Source organism: Gadus macrocephalus, chromosome 16 (genome assembly GCF_031168955.1).
Source record: "Gadus macrocephalus chromosome 16, ASM3116895v1".
NCBI classification, from domain to species: domain Eukaryota; kingdom Metazoa; phylum Chordata; class Actinopteri; order Gadiformes; family Gadidae; genus Gadus; species Gadus macrocephalus.
Window position 1 is genome coordinate 18,940,743 of NC_082397.1, and position 22,509 is coordinate 18,963,251.

Genomic DNA, 22,509 nt, shown 5'->3' on the forward strand with positions numbered 1-22,509 from the left:
TGATCTGTGACTGTGACTGGACCTTATGATACACTGGAGTCCAGTGTGACCTGTGACTGGACTTTAGGATGCACTGGAGTCCAGTGTGTAGTGTCAGCAAAGTGTAGAGCGAACTGTTCGCACCAGTACGAAATCCGCGTGAACCAGGTTCTTTGCCGGGGAAAATCCGAAAAATTCGCTTCCAACCAATGCAAGTTCATTGCATTGACTTTGTATGGAATTGCACCGCGCCTTAATTTTATACAAACATAATGGACATACAAACACCTGCTGCGCTACCATTAACGGCGAGGCACCCGGGCTGAGTGGCGTGTGCGTGTGCGTATGCGTGTGCGTGTGTACGTGCGTGTGCGTGCGTGCGTGTGCGTGTGTGTGTCAGTAGGATGAGCCTCAATGGATCAGCTGCCTTGTTTTTCCGCGGCGCGGTAGCGCGGTGCGCCTGAGAACACCGCGTCAGCTGCGTCCATTGTGGCTCATCTTACGTCACGATAGCGGAAGTAAACAAAGCGATGGCGCTGTCAAAACGATCAACGAAGCTCGGCACACCTCGAGCCGACATGTTTCTGACTCTCATTAACTGTCTTTCACTGATTGATTGATTGATTACATCGTCGCTGACTTTGGTAAGGTTGACATTTACACTTTGGATTAAGGTTTATTCAGAAATCCATTGAAATGCACGTGTTTTGATCACTGACATTATGCATAAGGTTTGGAGCCATCATATAATCATGATGGCCGATGTCCACCTACAGTTATCTGAGTGGTTGAGCTTCAGGCACAGTGGTATCAGCAGTTCACTAGAGGAGGCTGATATCCATACCCGAATACCAGGCTAGTTAGTCCTGCTACTGGATACCCAGGGTGGTGCTGACAGGACACAGTGGTAGTAGTCACATGATGCTGCTAGTTGTAGCGGAGAGTCCGCGGGAATATGTTCTGCTTATTATTTCATGGGGTCTCGAGGATCAAGTTTGCGTCTTGATCTTCTATTATAACTTGTGTGAACGTTCGTTTACTGTTTTGCGTCTCTCGATCTGCTCTTCTAATTGCTCTAGCAGGGAGTAATCTGTGGACCTCCATTAACGCACTGCGGTGTGTCTCTGTCTTAATCATCTCATTCAAGGTCTACTCTGAAACGAATGTCGCGCCACAAATACAACAGCGTTAAATAAGACGGTCGCCGCCATGGCAGAAGTACTTGGACGGAGAAGCTTATTAGGCGTTGGTGTTCTGCTTGCCTGGCTTGTTCTCTTCCACCTCCTGGTCAACATCTGGCTGCTGTGTGTGTTCACCAGCCTGCTTGTGGTACTCGGGGGCTGGCTTGGATCGCAAGCAGTCCTTGAGTCCAACAGCCTAGTACACCTGGAGAGGTTCATCAGCCTGAATCCGGTAAAAGGGTTTGGTCTCTCCAGTCTCTCCTCCACTTCTCTCTTCTCAGCCCTCTCCCCTTCTCTGGTCTTTCCAGTCTCTTTCTTCTTAGCCCTCTCCAAATCCTCTGTAATCATGGGTCTCCCCACTTCAGGGAGCTTTTATTCAACAAGTCATACTTTTAAGATAAAATGTTTTGTATAAGTTTGCAGTAATAAATCATGTGAATATTGGATTATATAATGACAGGGTGTGATAGTCAATGTGCTTAATTAAACTGTGTATCCTATTGCCAATGTTCATGTACAATTGATCCATGTATTTATGTATAGTGGGAGGGTTGCATGTCTTGTGTTTTCTAAAACGCACTCTCCTTTGATTTGTTTAAGATTTCCTCATCTGTGGAGGATGAGGAACAGTTGGATCAGGAGATTCAGAACACCGTCATGAAGATCATAAGGGATTTTGTCTCCTCCTGGTACTCCACCATATCCACCGAGAGGGCTTTTGAAATAGATGTGCACGAAGCCATGATCTCCATGGCAATGGAACTGAAGACACGTGCTAGATTGGTTGATCAGAAGGTACTTGGTTTGTATAGTCACATCAGCGTTACTGAGTCTTTTGATTATGATGATCTAATTAAGACTTTTATAAAATACATTAAAACATGAAGGCACTTTGTTGAAAAGATTTAAACCACATTTCTATTCTGAATGATTATCTGTTGTGCTCCAGGCCTTGTCCGAGAGGCTGCTGGACCTGTATGGTGGCCACCTGCAGAAGTTCCTCAGAGCGACGCAGCTGGTAGCAGAGCAGCCCAGCGACGCCAGCAACAGGTTGTGGAAGGTCTACACAGAGCTGGAGCCACCTCACCCTGCGGTGAAGAGTGCTGCCGTGGAGCACAACTACACCAGGGCGGTGGTGGACCTGCTCCTGCACTCTCTGGTTCCACCACCCAACCTAGAGAGCACCACTGGCCGCTTTGTGGTGGGTGAACTCATTACTTGCAACGTTCTTCTCCCGTTCTTCACCAAAGTCTCTGAGCCGGACTGGCTCAACGTCCTCCTGGTTCAACTCTTCACCTCCCCATCAGTCCTCGCTGCAGAGCCCGTAGAGTCCTCATCAGCGCAGCCCCCTCAGCGTCATTCCACGCCTGTCCCGCCAGTGCCTCCATCTGCTCCACCGTCTGCTCGCTCAGAAGTGCCACCGAAGGAGGAAGAGACCACAGCCCCCCGACCCACTGAACAGACAATGTCAGCGTCCCCCTCGTACGCAGTGGCTTCAGAGGTGGACACCCATTCAGCCAGCGACACAGACACACCCACAGACAACCTTCATTCGGTCAGTTGCGACACAGTGGACTCTGAGCTGTACAGCCCTCAGAACATCATAGAGGAGGTGGAACACTGTCGTCGGCTCCTGAGGAACTACGTCAGGCCGTGTAAGTCCAACCCTTTCTACCAGGAGAACGACTCTGACCTGGAGTCGCCCTTGGCCGACTATAAGCGGGACTCTTTAGACTCTCTGATCACGGATGGGCAAGAGGGCAGCCAGTCTGATCTGCCCCGGGAATGCGCCACACCAACCGATTGCTTAGATCTCGACCTGGATGTTGACCCCGGCCACGTCGATGAGATGGGCCCTGAGGCCTTGTTACACTCCCAGCCGCTAGACCAGGTCGACGGCTGTGGGCCCTCCTGCTTGCGCCCGGCGCAGGGTTCTCCCGGCCCCACCCGCAGCCTCCATTTGCCGGACCCGGTGGGGAGCCCTGTATCCACTAACCCTGCCAGGGAGCTGTTCCTGGGGCTGGAGGGGGCGCCGGGGACCCCGGGGACCCCTAATGAGCTGGCCCCCGCCATCGCCTCGCTGGTGCCCTCGTCACGGCCTTCCTTCAGCTTCGAGCCGCTGAGCAGCCCCGAGGGGCCGGTGCTCATCCAGAACCTCCGCATCACTGGCACCATCACCGCCAAGGAGCACCGCGGCACCGGCTCACACCCCTACACCCTCTACACCATCAAGGTAGACACACCTCCACCCTCTACACCATCAAGGTAGACACACATCCACCCTCTACACCAGGGGTGTCAAACTCATTTTAGCCTAGGGGCCACATGGAGGAAAATCTATTCCCAAGTGGGCCGGACCGGTAAAAATATGGCATAATTTTGTAAAATTAAACATGCTGTGAGCACACCAAACACAGGTTTCCGATTTACTTCCGTGAATAAAAAGGACGATGACCATTTTTCTTGTAAAACTCTGCACTGTGTCCACTTTTCGTCTTTTTGACAGAGACATTTTGGGGAAATGAGAGTGCCAAAGCGCATAATGTTGGAAGTATAAAGGTACGGCAACACCAACCGCGTTGCTCGCGGTAGGGGCGTTGTGTTGTTTGGTTTGATAGTTATGACGAAGAGGGAACGCTCCGTTCACTTGCATGGACATGGACTCATCTAGCTGCGGTGGCGCGGTGACGCGGTGGAAGCGTTGAACCACCACCCACCGATCAAGCGTCAGGTTAGGCGCGGTACTCGCGGTATCCACTGCGAGCAACGCGGTTGGTGTGGCCGTAGCATAAGGCAGAACGACAAGGTAGCTCCGGGCTAGCTGCACTACCTGTTTATACTTGCTCCCTGCTCAGCCCCGGTATAAAGTTTGCTTGCTTAACATAATTGCTATTGCGATTTCTAGTGGACACATTAAGAACAGCAGTTTCTTTCATTGAAAAATAGCAGATAATTTTACGTTACATTCCAAAGCGACTTCCAGTTACACACAATTGTCCAGAAGTTCAATGTGCAACAAATTAATCAGTGCCAGTCAATGCAATTCATGTAATGCTAGGAAGGATTTTTATAAAAAAGTCCTTATTTTTTTTTTTACAATACTGTACTTCACAAAATCATCTCGCGGGCCGGATTAAACCCGTTCGCGGGCCTGATCCGGCCCGCGGGCCGTACGTTTGACACCCCTGCTCTACACCGTCAAGGTAGACACACCTCCACCCTCTACACCATCAAGGTAGACACACCTCCATCCTGTACACCATCAAGGTAGACAAACCTCCACCCTCTACACCATCAAGGTAGACACACATCCACCCTCTACACCATCAAGGTAGACACACCTCCATCCTGTACACCATCAAGGTAGACACACCTCCATCCTCTACACCATCAAGGTAGACAAACCTCCACCCTGTACACCATCAAAGTAGGCAGAGCCATGCAGGAAATGTCATATTACTAGATAATGGAGGTTGGTAGTTTATGGATATTTATTTATGCAATGGGAATGTTTCCATTGCACAGGTTTGATTGAGCCAGTGCATTGATAGCATAACATAGCATAACACGGACATCATACAAATGTATGAACATATTATATTTACCTATCAAAATGTAAGAACAGTACTATTATTAACAGTAATATTTAGATTAGTCACACTGAATGCAGCAATATGCAGTTTTATTATGATGTTTGACGCGGTAGCACTATGCAATGGACAACAGACCAGAGAGAAGCATGTTCCATCGCTAATTGAACATTCTGCTATTGTGAGGAGCACCGTTGAAACACGTGTGTCTGCATGTGTGAGCGGCTCACGCCCGTAAGGGTGCTGATTCAGGCAAGTGTGTGTGTGTGTGGCAGTACGAGACGGTGGTGTACTGTGAGGCGGCGGCCCACCTCCAGCCAGGCTGTGAGGAGGGGGATCCGGCCCAGGGGCCTGGGGACGGCCCCGGGCCCGCGGACGGCCCCGGGGCCGGGCCGCCAGTGGCCTACCACACGGTCAACAGACGCTACAGCGAGTTCCTCAACCTCCAGACGCGCCTGGAAGAGAAACAGGAACTGCGGAAGCTCATCAAAGGTAGGCTCACACACGGCCCTGCTGTGGTCCCCTTGTGCTGCATGACGGGGAATAAGACAACAAACGCTGTGGCGCGGAGCAGCCTTTTCTTGTTGAAGAAATGCATGGCACACGTTTAGTCAAAGTTACCCCAAGAGAGCTGCTTCACTGAGAAGCCTCACGCCACACACACCTCCCCACCGGTTTTCTCTTGACAGCAGGACCTTCTGTGGAATATATGCAGCGCAATTAGATTATACTTTTAAAACACATTTTGTGTTAGTTTTCACCACCTTTCAATGCTTTATTTGATTCATTAGTCGAGTCATTCTCAGTTGTCTATGAAATCATGGCTGTGTAATGTTTTCTTTACATGGTGTTTCCACATCATGGAAGATAAGCTCTGCTTCTGGTTAAGGTGTAAAAGGACCAAAGAAGATATTTCCTGACATGCCATTTGGAAACATGGACAGCGACAAGATTGAAGCCAGAAAAGGATTGCTGGAGACTTTTCTAAAGGTTGTTGTTGCTATCTTTGTATAATGTTGGTTTTGAGTGTTTAAGTCAAGGAATCAATGATTCAATGCAATAGAAAAACGTTTTTATAAACATAAATAAATAAACATGGCATTTTGATAGAGAGATAATTCACATATTCTGGTAATTGCTCCTTTTGACACCAAACTCACCAGCATTTTCTTTGATTTCCGACTTCTTTCAGCATCTCTGTTCCATCCATGAAGCTGCAAACAGTGAGGAGATGCAGGAGTTTCTGGCCCTCAACACAGATGCTCGGATTGCCTTCGTCAAGAAACCTTTCATCGTGTCTCGCATAGACAAGGTATAATTTGTCAAAAGTTTATGGTTTGATATGTCTCACGGAAGTGTGATTTTAAGTTAAAATACAGTGGATGCATCCCACTGTAGCAATTCTTTTAAGGTCCAGTGTGTAGAATTTAGTAGCAACTATTGATAAGGTTGCAGATAGCAACCAACTGAATCGCCCCACCACTCCCTTCCCATTACTGACCTGGGGTCTCATTTATAACCGTTGCGTACGCACAAAACGGGGCTGAAATAGGCGTACGTGACTTTCCACGCCAAGGTTGTGATCTATAAAAAACCAAATTGACGGGAGAATGTGGGCAGCCCTAAGCAAACTCTGACCCATGCGTACGCATGGCGTACGTACACCTTTAGTAACGATCCCACGCACAGTTTTATAAATGAGACCCCTGGCCTGTACTGGCCTTTACTGGCCTGAATGCTGGCTGGTTGTGTTGTCTAAAGTGTGGGTATGTGTGCAGATTGTGGTGAATGCCATCGTGGATACATTGAAGACGGCGTTCCCCCCCCGCTCAGAACCCCAGAGCCCTACAGAGGACAACGAGGGAGAGATGGATGGCGGAAAGATGAACCCTGACAAGAAGAACAGGTAGAAGAAAAGAAGATCCTTTCATAACATCATGTTATGAAAGGATCTTCTTTTCATAAGATCCTTCTTATATAAGACATGTTATTAACATGTCTTATACAGCTTCTCCAGAATATAATAACATGAGGACTATCATAAAACAAGTCACAGAAATAACATAGAAACATTATTATGTTACTGCTTGAGGTACAGAGTAAAGATTGCCACATGGTACTAAAAAGCTGAAGACAGTGGTGTTTTGTTTTAGCCTAATCATATAATTCATATGTACTCAGGTCTCGCCTAAGATTCTCCAGCAAAAACAACCCCTATGTGAACGGCTCTGATCTGAGGCCTCGGGTGACGTTCTGCTTCGAGCAGAGCAACACGGTACGTATTTACAGTAGGCTGGGGTCGTAGCAGTGGGGGGGAAATGAAATACAGTGGGTTCCTTCTTTGCGTCTGAATTAATGAACTCGGGACCTCATTAGTTGGTGACCACCGAAAGGGCTTAAGAAGAAAACGAAAGGTTGATTCTTGTCATTTTGCCATCCTCAGTTGTGAAAAGTTCAGACCTGTGCTGAGGTTCTTCCTCTCCTCCTCCTTCCCCCCCACCCCGTGCTGGCAGATGTTCAGCGGCATGTCGCTGGCCCGCCTGCAGGCCTTGCTGACGGGACAGGAGGGCCCGGAGCCTGAGTGGGGCGTCGGTGGACAGGTCAGAGGAGGGGAGCCATGCGTCCACGTGGACCGCAGCCCCAAGGCCACACCCCGGGCCCAGCCTGGTAACCTCACAATATTATATTATTAGATATCACTGATCTGCATTGCAGATTCTGTCCCATCCTTTTGCTCAGGCGGTATATATTTCATTTTGAACAACTTTACTGCCATTCAAATGCTCACTGTATGTGTTAATATATCTATTATATACTATTTAGCGTTTGCTGATGAGGAGTCCACAATATCTCTTGCTAATGATCTGGTCTCACAGGTATCTTACCATGAGGACTTCTACTGTGCATATTTATTACTTTAATACACTTTATCATAACTTTCGGTCATAGGTCATTCATAAACCTTTAGTTAATGATGAACTATTCATTATCAACAGTAAATCATGACAGGATCATAAACAAATCATTAGTAAATGATTTATTACTAGTTAGTTGATATATAATGTATAACGAATCTCCATTTTGGCGGTTTCATGCTGTGACATCTGATGGAGGATGGATGAATAAAAAATATGGACTTATTTTATATTTACAATCATTTGTTTTGGTTTCATTTTGCCTTAGAGCTTTTGTGCTTCTCTTTTTTGAGCTGCACTCCTTCCCCCTCCCCACTGGAATACCATAGAAAAAAGGTTGTTTCCTTGTTTCATTAAAGAAAACAGGGTTCTTCTTTTGACTCTCTCTTAATCTGAGATATATGCTAGCAGCTAGAGCACTCACCCATGTACACAGTGAGTGGAACCACTAGATGGCAGTACTGCTACAGGTAAACTGGAGACGACATAGTCATCAAGATTTAGGTTGTCTCTAGCTTTGCAATATGTATTTTTCCAAAATATATATTGTTCCAAAATAACCCTTTTAATATTAATATTATTATATATAGTATTGTCATAAATATATTCATTCCCCAAGTCATTATATCCTTTGACAAAAACGACACCCAGTGAGGACCAACAAAATAATTAAGGAAAGGGTGTCTGTGTGTGCTTGTGCGTGTGTTGTGTGTGCGTTTGTTGTGTGCGTGTGTTGCAGGGTGTGAGATGGCGCTGGCGGAGCCGGCCCTCAGCATCGTGTGCCTGCTGATGGCGGGCCAGTGGGGCTGGCTGTGCACGGAGAACGTCCAGCGGACGGTGCGGATGCTGTTCGGGACGCTCATCGACAGGTGAGGCCTCCGCGGGCACCTGGGGGAGGAACCAGTGCTGGAAACCAGCCAGCGCTGATGTGGTACTGACATCCCCCCCAAGACTAAATCAACGCACCTATGATTTACTGAAACCCTTTATGCACCTCTGCTGAAACCAAGGCCATGGCCATGACACACAACGACTGCAAACACCACGAAAACAACTTGTAGGAAACAAAACTGATTCTGGGTAGGCAAACCTTCCTCCTTCCTTTTTAGAAGAAGGGAAGAGGAATTGTGGTGTGTGGCAAGTTGTGATGAATAAAGATGCAAACCTTTTTTGGTTTTTAAGCTTTATTATAGAGTGAGATAGAGAGGAAGGTATGGGAGATATAAGGGAGGAACTGCAGCAAAGGACCGCAGGCAGGAATCCAATCCAGGTCGCTGCGTTCAGGGCGGAGCCTATATGGTACGCGCTCCACCCGGTGGGCCACCCGGGCTCCCCAGACCTGCATGTTTTAAAGTGACCAAAGTGTACACCAACGCATGGTGTATGCTTTGGTAATACACCATGCACTCAAAAAGTTTAAATGTTCGGCGACCTCTATCCATTGCTGAATCATTTAAGTTAATTCAACGATTAATACATGTCTTAATGTCCTGTTCTGTTCCTAGAATGGCGATGAAAATGTTGTTAATCGAGAAACCCAGGAACAACGTGTTTTTTTTTGGGTCCTTGATTTGCCCCACTATTTCTAGGACTAGGTTGTAGATCAGGTGCTTTCTCTCTTCGACTTTGCAGTGCTTCATACTTTTGTGTAAAGGCAGAAAGACACGGTGGATATACTACAATTACATTTCAGGAATTTAGCATAGAAATGTATCCAAAGCGACTTGCAACCATTCGTACACACATTCACACAGTCGTCAACGATACTGGAATGCCATCTTGTCCACTCCAACAATCACCGCCTCTGGATTACTTGAGTGCTTTTACGAGGTTTTCCATTCTGAAGAAGCCATGGAAAAAATGTGGGGGTGTGCTCTGGCCTATGTACAGTAGTGGATAAAGATACATGTTATTTCAGACCGGGGTTCAGCGGCCATACCTCTGTCCCCATCCTGTTGTGTGTCTAGCATTGCATTTCATTTAGGTTTTTAGTTTTGAGTCCAACAAAATTTTAACAATCAGGTATTTTCCTCTTTCCTTCATCCTCCACTGTCTTATTGTGCTACCTGACCCCTGATAAATGATCGTTCATGTTCTTTAATTCTAAAGGGCAGTAGGTGAACTCATGGGCCTCTGCTGCTGCAGCTTTACCTCTGTCCCTACCAAGCATTTGTCACAGACAGGTTTAGCTCACTCTGCTAGTAAACTGGACATGTGGCCAGTGCTCTTGACTTCATGTTCCCATGGGTGCCACCCCCAACCAGGCACTATCAATGTGACCATGGGGAGGCTATGTTAAGGAGACTCAGCAGGAGGGCATCAAGGGGCCTTCTCTATACTTAGCGGGGCTGACAGTGCCGAGGCCACAGCTTCTATGTGTGGCCGTGCTATCCTCATGTTCATTAGGGCCTATCGGGGGGAACCGATGGCGAGGTTTTTGGTAGCACGGTCTCTCTGTTGCTTTTATAGAACTTTTCACAATTTTTACCGGGTTAAATAACGACGGTACTTAAAATGTTGGACCCACTCAGTCGTAACCAAATCTTTATTTATTTTTAACCTCAGTTGAAACAGGGGGTTAACTGGCTCTTTAAGATAATTCCACCTTAACCAGGAGTTCACTGTCTCTTTCAGCGGGAGGCACAGGAGATGCTTCAATCAGGTGAAACCTTATCCAAGTCTACCGCTCAGAGACAGATTGTTAATAAAGCAGGCCCTCTACCAGAGTCAAGTGTTTTTGGCCATGCATTAATTGAAACTAGGGCCATCCTGTTGAGAACATGCCTGGTCAGAAAGGGCTGCAGTTTTCTGGAAAACAGCTCAACCAAACAGTGTCACACTCAAAGTTGTAGGTGAACTGCTGAGAGATCGGATGAGCACACACACGCATGCACACACGCACGCAGGCACGCACACAGTCCCTAATAGAGCCAGTAATAACACAGCCATGGAACATTCCGCACTAAGAATCCAAAAGACACAAGTCACACTTGTGACTTGACGATGATTGGAGCAAAGGTTTTCAGACACAGATTAGAGCCCGACCGATATATCGGCAGGCCGATATTATCGGCCGATATTAGGCATTTTTCAAACTATTCGGTATCGGCATTTATAATGGCCGATAAATGAATATAAAAAAAAAAAGGAAAAAAAAGTTTGTCCACCAGAGGGCGCTCTAACGCCCCAAACCCGCTGATTCAGGCAGAGTGAATGACGGAGCTCGACGGAGATCATCGGTGTTGTTCATAGCATCGCCATTTTGTGTTCGAATTCTCAGTGGTTAATTTCATGCACTAAAATTTGAGTGTACATACGATGTTCCCTACATGTTACTCCGTATACCACAATGCAATGCGGTAGTGTTCTTCCGGACGGAGGAGAAGAAGAAGCTGAATAACCGCGAAAACTAATACATTTAATGATGGAGTCTCCGGCTTTCGTTTAGAAATGTCAACAATTTAATTGGGAGTTAACACATAGAAAATGTTGCATTCAACATCAATACAAGCTCCAGCTTTCCTCGGGATTTTCCGGTTTGTTTACATGATGTGGGAGCATCTGTCTGCGTCACACAAATACCCGGCGCATTTACTGACGCAAATGACGCTTAGAAATGTTCAGCGTAGTGTCCGAATTCTCGTTTGTTCGTTCCCTATATAGTGCACTATATCATAAACACTATATAGGGAATAGTGAGGGAGTGAATAGGGAATGATTTCGAACACAGCTCATGTGTGCAAGTGTGTTCATGGTAAATTGGCAACTGTCACAAGACATACATTGCTTGAATAACAATTAAAAGAACATCCCCATCAATTCTCTAAAGTCGATAAGCATGACTTAATTCATGACTACCATGTCCAGTTTTGCTGTTGTTACGTGTTAGCTGAGAGTGAAAAGGATTTAAAGGATAACTACAAATAACCAATGTTAGGGAAATCTGTTTGTTTTGTTGCACGTTTCTGGATTTTTTTTTTAAATATATATCGGCCGATATATCGGCATATCAGATTTTTTTATCACAAAATATTCATATCGGTATCGGTCTTAAAAATCCTATTTCGGTCGGGCTCTAACACAGATGCAGGGTCTCCATGTTCTTGTGTATTCTGCTGAAATGTAGACAGACGGGAGACCAGGTCCATTGGGGGGGGCATGTTTGGACTCGCACTCCCTCCACTATTGCCGCTGTCATGCAGACGTGACCTCACTCTTATATTTACTCCCAAAATGCCCTCCTAATGCACATACACTCGGGGTATCAGTGCAAGTCCCTGACAACAGTCCGATGACTAAAGTGAGGATAGCTGGAAGATGGAGGGTCTTAAGCCGTCATCAACCCCTCTCCTGTTGCCATCTCACCCGGACTCTCACATCATCTCCTTTTCGTGGCACTCTTCCCCCCTCGCTCCTTTTCTCTTACCCTCTGTGTTAGCGACCCACACAGAAGAACACAGAGCCCTGGTCCAGGGCCGGCAGGGGTTTTACCATCCTCAAAATGATGCTGTTTAGTTTGGGCTGGGGGCACACACATGTCTGCAGGCTGAAACAACCGTGTGACCACTGAATTGTTATGTGTATGTAAAAGGAAATGGACAGAAGAAGAGTGAGGCTGTACACAAGGGTACTCACTCATTCAGCTTCAGATCGGCTGTATGCTTCTCTGTAGCAGTTGGTGGATGTATGTATGTTTTAATTACGGGATATGACGGTGGAATGGATGTGGAAGATGTCTGCCCTTAACATAAGTAACTAGCTATCTGTCAGCCTTATTAGACGATAGAAGGGTTAGAAACAGGTAACTTAATGACCTCTGACACTCTCTTGGCGATAGGGCACAGATAGGATAATGTTCCCCTGCTGCGATGATATGACCTTTGAGTCGCTGGAATTGTTGATGCCTCAATTCATTTGAACTTCACTTTTGAATGAACTTTATGTGGTTCAAATTTCTAGGTTGTGGCTTACTGTTGAATAAGTGCATCCCTGTGTCACTCTGGGGGGCAGTGAGATTTCTTATGGAACATGCTGTACCCTCCTCTGGAAGGCCATCAGTTAAGGCCTATCCGGCTCTCATTAATTTTTCCGTATTTAGACCCCCAGCCTCATTAGCTGTCCAGCCGAAGTGAAGCCTGGTCGGCCCGGCCCCTTGAGAGGACAGGAAAGGTGCTGCAGAATCACCCAGTGTTGCCGGTCACAGATTAGCCTGCTGCTAATATTGCGTACACTGACGCTAAAGTTAGCTTCCTGGCTCATTGCCGCTGGATGCTATCAGGGGTCCGAGAGAACGAGCTTGATAAGTGATACACACTGATTCTTCAAAAGGCTCTAGGAGGAATTCATTGCATGGCTCACTGGAGGCCTTCTGGTGTCTGGTACCCATGCTCACCTTGGCCCCGGGGGCCTATAAAGGCCCCTCCGGTCTCTGGAGAGACAGACATGCATAGACACTGGTATCCCATCAGCCGTCTGCTAACTGAAATCTTAGTTTAGCCCAAACTCGACCTGGAGATACTGGCCTTTGATTGCCCTAAATGGTGATGCCAAAAAACAAAAAACTTTATTTGGTTTACAGCACATGAAACGTTGCAGGACAATAAACCCAATTTGCTTGAGGAATATATTTTGTTCCCTTGCTATTCATAATCCCTAAAATTCTCTAATCCCACTATCCATGTATAAACCCTCGTCACCCACAATCCCTTGGCAACATCAAGCCTTTTGGAGGAAGCAACGTGGTGGCACTCTGTTGGCACTAGAGTATGAGGTATCCTACTGATACTGGCCCTCCTGGACAGTGTGCAGGACTTGTGGCAATGGTTCGTGGATAGCTATGTTGAACCATTACCCTAACGCAACATCTGTCTCATCCACTCACACTGACAGAAAATAGGAAGGGCCTTTTGTCCGGGCTGTCCTTGACAAATTGAAGGTCCAGTAATTTGATTTAATTGACTGTAGTATACTACTTCAATTGGTGTCAGTGAGCTTGAAATTCGTCCTGGAACGTGTTTGGATACTGAGGGCTCTCTGCATTCCTTCACTCGACAAGGAGCCCACACTAGACAAATCCTCACCCTTAATCTAAAGTCAAACGCAAGTCTATTTCACCCACTGTGTTCAACTAGCCGGGTACTAGGATCTCAGTACACAACGCCTGCGTGCAAGTATGTTTAAGAAAGAAGTAATCCTCTTGAAGGGCTGATTATGGTTCCACGTCGACGCAACGCAAGGGGGTTTACGGACCCTCCTTGCGTCCACCGCAAGGGCCTGACGTGCGGCTCCCAAAAATTGTAACCTTGCGTCGAGGCGACACGGCAGCGAGCGCTGTGATTGGTCCACTAACTATAACCTGACAGAGAAACAAAACGGGTTTGCGACTGTGTCGAAGCGTCTGCACGGTCCTTGCGTTGTGTCGATGTGGAACTATAATCAGCCCTTCACGCTCCATGCCCCCTGCCCCCGGCATATCCATCTTCTGAGAAACCCTTTCACGTTTACTACCTCATAACTGTATGGAAAATCAGTGTGCTTTCTTTAAGCAATCTATTTGTACCCGTTATATTTACTGCAGCTGATGGCTCTGGGTTTATGTGCTTAGCCTCAAGTGGACCCGATTAGAAGTGTGCCGTGTGATGGTGTACACAGCCTTATTGGGCTCATATTTGAAGGTTGGCTGTGTGATTTTATTCTAACATGTGGCTCTTATTGGAATTGGAAAGGTATACCGTTTCCTTGCATTGTTCTCATTAGGAAACATTGAGTGGGGATGGATAGGACGATAGCAGCGACCATCACAGACCTCAGTCAGCCAGAAGGTATCAGCGGTTCGACCCAGTCTGAGACCCATACTTAGAATTGCGAGTTGATGGATTATTTAAGTGCACTATCTTAGATGCCAGCCCCTTTGTACACATTCTTCTACGACTGAGTCACAGACAATCTATGAATTGATTCAATCACTTGTCCAAATTAACGTTGGCTTCTGGCTCTCTCCCCCTCAAACCTCATGTCACTTTTTCCAGGCTACCTCTTAATGTCCATTAGGCCAGATCCTTTTCCAGCAGCAGCGCACATTAAGTGATTGCATAGACATTTTCTGCAGCATCAGAGGAATGCGAGTGCAAGGTAGTGGTGATGCTCAGGGCTCTGGAAGCAGCCCCATCGCCGTGGTGGGGTGCCACAGAAGCCCAGGAGAAGCATGCGATGCTGTACTTTTTATTAAGACCTTCTCCATGCTTTTTTGAGAACTGTCTTAAGCTTTCTTGCCATGTGTGCAGCCTTGGCTTGGGCTGCCAGTCTGTAATGAGATATACTGGTGATATGGACTTTAGAGTGAAGATTGAGAGAGCACACTAAGTCTAGGAGAAAGTAGCCACCTTGATTCCATCTAAAGGTAAATCCCACATACCATATTAGCTATCTAGCTAACCCTGGAGATGACCCTGGAGATGAACCTAGAGATGACCCTAGAGATGACATAGAGATGGTCCACCTGTGAGCTTTTAAACCGCTTTGACCCAAATAAACGTTGTTACGACTGACAGAACGGACAATTATCAAGTGTGTGTGTGTGTGTGTGTGTGTGTGTGTGTGTGTGTGTGTGTGTGTGTGTGTGTGTGTGTGTGTGTGTGTGTGTGTGTGTGTGTGTGTGTGTGTGTGTGTGTGTGTGTGTGTGTGTGTGTGTCCAAGCTCATAAACCAGAGAGGGTGAGCCTGACTTTAACTCTTTGGCAGCAGTTTAGTCCTCTACAGATAACACAAGGAGCCCCTCCGTGGGATGCTGTTTCAGCCAAAAAAATGCTGTTTCAGCCAAAAAACACCTCAGATAAGCATCTTGGAGTCCTAATTTGGCGAGGTACCCAATGGTCTGAACCTTTTTATTGGATCCTGCAGGTGCACTATGTCCTCTCCCTGTTCATTCAGCTAAATACATGGCCAGACTAAACCCTGTCAAACTGTCCAAAAAAGGGGAAACAAAGTGAAGATAAAATGCTTCTACTGACTTGTGGCTAGCATGCGGTGAGGCTGGTGGAACAGGGATTACCAAATCCAGGAGAGGCCCTCCTCCTGGCCCCAAAGGCAGCCCCTTGTTTGTTTTACTAGTTAGGCTGTGGTTTGAAATTATGTTATACAACAGCATCTGCACTGTGTTAAATGTTTCACCAAGCAGACTTTATCTCGTCCCCCCGGGATGGCGCCTGGCGGCACAAGGCCGCCTCTCTCTAGTCACTGCTGCTGACCTGTTGTGTCCTGTGTATTATCGCTTCAGCAAAGGACAATGTCCATTTCAACTCCTTAAGAGGCATTTGTGTACATGCATTTGATGTTACACGGACCGAAATATGTTCTACTTTGTGTTCCTCACTGTTGACGGAACGCAGAATACTTCAGGGTTCAAACCACCAGGGATCAGATTCTGTCATTTCTGTCTGCTTGTGTGCTAGTTTAGACGTGCTTTTTTCACGACCAAAATGTCGAGTCCCTGACAATGATACTACACCATACCTTACTGGCAGAATGAGGTCTTGGCCCTTTGATGAGGTATGGGACGACTGCTGTCAAGAGGGCAAGGCTGAGCTGCCAGGAGAAAGAAAGGATGGAAGAGTTTGTTTGCAGATTAGAGATTGAATAAAAGGTTCCCCTCTTGATTACCACAACGTGCGCTGTTTCTCTATAGTCTCTCATGGCTGCTGTCTGGTGGTGTTCTGGACACTGGACAGCAATATGTCCACACATCAATGGCCATATCATTTTCCATACTTTCAAATACAATTAGAAAAACATTTATTTTGTGTTTCTGTTTGTCTTGCATTTTAAATGTATATGTCGTACCTTGATGTTCTGAACATGAACCTTCTGTTCATTTTGGTAACTATAGAGTTGTGTTCCAGTGCACAGCCTTTAGTAGAACCATAAAAAAATTAAGCTTGGGGTCAATTCCCATCTCACATACGAAGCTGTGCACCATGGGTGATCGGGCCTTTTCTGCTGCAGCCCCTAGACTATGGAACGCCCTCCCTGACCACCTGAGGGCTCCACAGACTACAGCTCTTTTTAAACGGAACCTCAAAACCCATCTCTTTGAAAGAGCATTTAGCTAAACTTTCTTCAAGGTTCCCCCTTTTAATTTTAATTTTTTTTTTCTTTTCTCTGAAGCACTTTGAGATTCTTGAATATAAAGTGCATTATAAATAACATTTATTATTATTATTATTATTATTATTATTATTATTAATAATTCAATGTTTAGTTGTATCTTACCTTGTCATAATTAGACACTAATGTGTTCCATATGTTGTATAAAGAGCCTGTCTGAGGGTGTTGGTTTGGGCAGTCCCAAACTGGTTTGGAGCTGTAATGTGCTGCTCTATCCTGCAGGTGGCTGGAGGTGAGCGTGGCCAACCTGACCAGTATGCAGTACTGGGTGACATATCTGCAGATCATCCAGGAGGCGGTCTGGCCAGGGGGGGTCCTGCCCGCCGAGCCCTGGCCCCTGCGCACCCCACTGGAGAGGGACAACAGCCGACAGCAGGCCCTGCTGGGACTGATGGGAGTGGTGCCAGGTACGACCAGTGCTCCCACTCCCCTATACACCAACACCAGCACTCACTCAGATTCAGACAGGCCAACGCCCAGGGCTGACCATCGCCCTGTCAGTCCCACGCCGAGGAGAGGTTTGGTCGTCCTCTGAGCCTCTGCCTCTTCTTCCCGCAGACCTGGTGTCGGAGCTGCTTGGCTCTGACAAGTACAGACTGAGCTGGCAGACGGCGCTGGACTCCCTTCAAGACCCCTACATCAACAGGTGAGCTCAGGAACACATGCACACAAAGACAGACCTGAATATCAATGATATGCTTCACAACCAACCCCTTATAAATGATACAATCACTCACACAATACTAAAACACTACATCGTAGCCCCCCCCCCCCAAAACACACACACACACACATGCGCAGGCACAAACACATGTGCGCACACACCCATTGAGTTTGGATTTAGGCGTTCAAAGCCACTCCCAACATCACATGAATGCACACATACACAGGTAGTCCTACGAGGCCAACATGTGTAGACTGTTGAAGCGTGTGATCTGAAGGGCCGTATAAGTACTGGCTACAAGCCGGGGGACTCAGCCCTGCGTCATTCCGGAGTAAGATCTTCTTACTTGGTTTGAGGTTGACTAAATTACGTCCAGCAGCTGTTTGATGGTGTTCTATCTGTTGGTTCTGGCTGAAGGATTCCCCCTGGTATGCACCGTACTAGACACTCTGTTCTCAGCGTTTTGTCCCAGCTGACAGAAGCTTAGGTCTACATCCGCTATGCCTTCCCCACTGCTGCCGTAGAACACCTGGTTCAGCTGTTATGTGTTGTACATCTCTGGGGGGGGGGCCTTCAACCAAAAGACCTCCCAACTTCAGCCTCTGATTTGGTTCATCTCAAGGGACGTGATGGACCCCCATGTTAGGATTCCTTGCTCAGGCACGTGCATCACCTTCCGCTTCAGAAACACATGACTGTGAACGGGGCTGATGATGCAGGGGGGAAGCACCGTCTCACGGTGGAGTCGTACGCCGTTTCAGGGGATGGGAGATGGAGGGTGGGGTCGAGCGTGGGGAGGCTGGACGTTTTGCTTACAGCACATCCAAGAAGCCGGATGAGACCACGACCACGTCTGTAACGCCCCCACTGCTTGTGTTGATGTCCACTTTCGATATTTTGCACCGATCACATAGAAAGGTCAGCGCAATTCAAGCCATCTGTTGAACAGGATCTAGTCACTGATTCCTCCAGGAAATGTCATGCTCTACCCTCACAGGGGCTCAACCACACATGCACACACACGTTGTACTGGGGAGCTGGCAGGGAAAGTGTCATAGGTCCAACTGATTAAGGCGTTGGCATCCTCACATACAGCTCCTAATGTCTGGATAAGATCAGGTGCTAGTGACGGGGACTAACGGTATATAGCGTGTGTTTGAGACGCCACTCTTACTGCTCTCACTGTACAGCAGGGATTTCACATGGCTCTGAACTAAAGGGCCCCTTAATAGTGCTTATTGGCTTGCGGTTTACAATATATCTCTTAGAAAGGATGGGTCAAACATATTCAGACGGATATCTTCCAGTGCTTTTGTTTTGTATGGCTACATTGCATGTCAAACATTAGGGGACAACATTCATTGTTGGCCATAATCAGAGTAAAGTCTGAGTAAATAAAGGGTGATTACTTAAGGGCATTTTTTAATGCATCGGATTACAAACATGTCTTCTCATAACCATTCTCTATTTAAACTGTCAATCAATAATTTATCTTTATTTAATGACAATACAATTCCACCCAAGGACGTTTACCCCATGTGTTGACTTCTGATGGTGTTCCTGCAGACACCTGCTCTACTGCATTCTGGACCTTCTCCTGGAGTTCCTGTTCCCTGACATCCCAGAGGAAGACTTCCAGCGGATTCTGCTGCAGAGCCTCTCCAAGGCCACAGAGGGCCCAGCGGTGTGAGGGCTGTGGGGCAGGGTTCAGTAGGAGAACGCTGCTGGGGCAGTGTGGAGACGTTTTGGACACTGGGAAACGGAGACGAGGAAGACCAACTGACGAGGAAGACCAACTATGCCAGCTCACGCATGACATCTCCAACTGGGCTGTGAAGTATTGGCCGTGGAAGAAGTGTACCGTACAGGTTTTCCTGCATGCACACAGCCTCTTCCTGCTCACTGAAACCCCATCTTAAAGCAAACCAACCTCGGGTGCTCTTCGCACCTTACCGCAACAGCAGTACACATCAGAGATTTTGAAGTACGATGTAGTCCCACATCTCTCCCATATTTGCGCCTGGAGATATGCTACAAAGGGGGTCGCCTCTGCCCCCTGTCCTCTAAAATCAACACCAAGCTGTAGGGTTCAGGTCCATCTGTGAGCCCACCGTCCATGATGTGAGCATAAGCAGCTTCTCACCTCCAGTTCTTCTCCACAGATACAATCATGGATTGCTGTGTGCTGCACTCTCCACCTCCAGCTAGCTGTATTGACCATCTATCATAATGTGCCCTCCCAGGCTTCTATCACTGATGGTCCCTGTACTGTACCAGCATTATATCACTGATGGTCTCTGTACTGTACCAGGCTTCTGTTATGATAGATTAAATGTCTGTTGATTCATTTGTATTTCAGGATGTTTCGATGAAGTTCCCTCTTTCCATCTTCATAGGGACTACCGTTACCACACAAGTCATTACTTGTTTTCTCTGCGGAGGTCCAGCAGGAGCAGGAATAATGGATTGTAGAAATAGTGTGATTCACTTTTCCTAGAAGATCAACTTGAATGGAGCATCATCTAGTGGTGCTGTCTCAAGGCCTGCGATTGGACGGGCTCGTGGGTAAAGGAAGGCTGCTGAGGCCTGTGAAGAGCAGACGAGCTTCAGTCCAACATTCCAAAGTCCATCCATCCAACCCCTGGTGTTTCTGTGTTCCACTGTTCTGTCGCTTGTTGGCCTATCGTGAAGCCTTGTCCTATTTATTCAATCAAATAATTTGCTTGTAAGGAAAAAAAGTGATTCATTTAGTTCTATCTTGTAGGAGATGTTTCATGTGAAATGCCTTACAAAGACTTTGAGAAGACCAGGCTAGTGCATACATGCAATCCCATACAATGAATATTCCTCTTTCTGCAATTGCTGTTCACTTGTGCCAATGGTATTGTGATTGCTCTGAATGTTTGCGCTTACAATGTTAATGATACTGTTATCCTTTTTAGATGCTCTGTAGTCGTTGAAACTTGTTGATATTTATATTTATACACGGCGACCAATATCTTTACTCACATCTGCTCTTTACCTTCCGTTCGAGACACACACACAGACACACACACACACACACACACACACACACACACACACACACACACACACACACACACACACACACACACACACACACACACACGGATCTCTGCCTTATGGAGCAATTATTCTGCTAAATTTTTCAATATGTTCAAGCCGTAATGTGTGCCCTCAAAGAGCAATAGAACAGTATAAGAGAACAATGAAAGGTCAGTTTACTCATTTAATTGAATGAGTTTTAATGATGTGTTGCGGAAGGTACCTCTTGTTTGTGTCTTGATTTCTCTGCACCTTAAAACCCAGATAGTAAAATCCATACGGAAAAAAATTACTTTTGAAGAATGCTTTTTTTTTTTTCAAATTTTGAAGGAAATGTGATTAGCAACATTCCAATAAACAATTCTGATTATTATTGCATCTTATCCATCATGGCACTTTATTTTCAAAATGTGTTTCTGAACTCATTGTTGTGCAACTTTGTGAGTAATTTCCTCGTACTGCAGTGGAGTCTGTTGGTGATTGTTTAACCAAATGAGCATACATTCCTTCAAGCATTCACCGTTTTTTATTTGGTGCTAAGTCACAACAATAAAGACACTACCAATGTTTCAAATCTGTAAATGATTTTCAAGCTCATTATTTTCCTTAGAACAAAACTTTTTTTTTATTCTTTGCAATAGCCATATATGTTAATAACTAGGGATCAGATTTGATTAACTGTCCACATGGTTTTTTTGAAGACCTGATTTTTGTCCAATGGCAACAAAGCACTACCCAATCACTCAAATCTGAACGGCTTTTCGGGACCGATGTTTCGGTTGAGCTTCATTTTGTTAAACAAGACGGTTGAATGGAGACCAAATGGAGTCATTACCTACGTCAGGAACCTTGTGGTGACTCGCTCATTCACAACACTTATTCAATGTTTTGGTAAAACTGTAGAACTCACCTTCGTGTTTGGGCTACTTGGAGAACCAAACCCGTTAAGGAAAAAACATTTGATGACATGATGCCTGTTCACATGTCCCAGACTAGCAACTGTTTTCAAAATACTGCTCATCACATGCATATTTCCTTATTTTCGTTCTGTACGATTTCGCCATTTCTCAACATTTTGGACGCCTTTATTTTATTGAAATATGAACAATGAATGTTTGGTCTTTTATCCAAGTCAATAAAACATATTGACGTCATCATCACCGCTAATGTGGAGAAAGAGGTCCAGTGTCAACCAGGGAACTTCTTTCACAGATTTTACACACTAAGTTATGTTCTATTGCCCATCTGATGGTGACCTGTTATGTTAGCCTTTCGGAAGAGGTAGCGGCTATTCCAGACTTATTCAGCACAGACTCAGGCCATTTGCTTACATTTGTGGGCAGGTTGAATGAGTGTAAAACGAAGGGGAACTGTAAAGAGTTCATGTGAGGTCTGAGGACAACCAGGTGTCTGCTGTGTTTGCACTGCATCCCCAGAATCGCCACAACAACTCCACTCAACTGAACATATCTGGGAACATTTGGAACGTGATCAGAATGAGGGAACATCACTTCCAACATTAAGTCGGTGAGTAATACTTTGGGAATTGTCTTGTGTTTGAAAACAATTATTTGGCCGCTCCATATTTGTCCAATGCTATTCATTCCTTGGCTTGGACAAAAACCTCTCCAGAGGACCGAGAGGACGGATCAAACTGAAGGCCTTCGTCACATGATGCACCGTATTCCACTGCAGGGCCAATAAAGGCATTGGACATGCTATACGCTAGCTGACAGATGTATTAAGAGAAATGTAAGCAATACGTTTAGTGTTAATGATTAAATATAATGTGGCTCACCATTAGGCCCCAATCAGGCCCCAGCAGGTGTCAGAAGGGCAGGCATGCAGGCATGCGACATGCTCGCCCTCAACAAGCGCTTCCAGTAAATACCCCCACGTCTGCCCGCTGCCTTCTGGGAAAGCTATTTCTGAGGACGATGTCTTATCAGACAA

The 22,509-nt window shown here is 46.3% G+C and overlaps 1 protein-coding gene across 2 annotated transcripts; it reads left to right on the plus strand.

Moving 5' to 3' along the window:
- The first annotated feature begins 467 nt into the window (after positions 1-467).
- snx19b (sorting nexin 19b) lies at positions 468-21,138 on the plus strand. 2 transcript variants are annotated; one of them, XM_060076255.1, is made up of 14 exons: positions 468-623; positions 1,127-1,392; positions 1,761-1,955; positions 2,110-3,393; positions 5,026-5,242; positions 5,640-5,740; positions 5,943-6,062; positions 6,529-6,656; positions 6,932-7,025; positions 7,264-7,417; positions 8,405-8,534; positions 17,049-17,233; positions 17,385-17,472; positions 19,057-21,138. In XM_060076255.1, exons 2-14 carry the CDS (start codon positions 1,189-1,191, stop codon positions 19,178-19,180), a joined length of 3,024 nt encoding a protein of 1,007 aa, XP_059932238.1. In that variant the 5' UTR covers positions 468-623; positions 1,127-1,188; the 3' UTR covers positions 19,181-21,138. The 2 variants fall into 2 exon arrangements, with proteins under 2 accessions (XP_059932238.1, XP_059932239.1); XM_060076256.1 differs by lacking the exon at positions 1,127-1,392 and having other exon boundaries at positions 478-623.
- Positions 21,139-22,509: the final 1,371 nt, after the last annotated feature.

Bases quoted from the DNA above. Each gene is read 5' to 3' on its own strand.
- snx19b (XM_060076255.1), top strand. From the start codon at position 1,189: ATGGCAGAAGTACTTGGACGGAGAAGCTTATTAGGCGTTGGTGTTCTG. The intron at 1,393-1,760 runs GTAAAAGGGTTT...GATTTGTTTAAG, and splicing joins GGTTCATCAGCCTGAATCCG to ATTTCCTCATCTGTGGAGGA. The intron at 7,418-8,404 runs GTAACCTCACAA...CGTGTGTTGCAG, and splicing joins CACACCCCGGGCCCAGCCTG to GGTGTGAGATGGCGCTGGCG.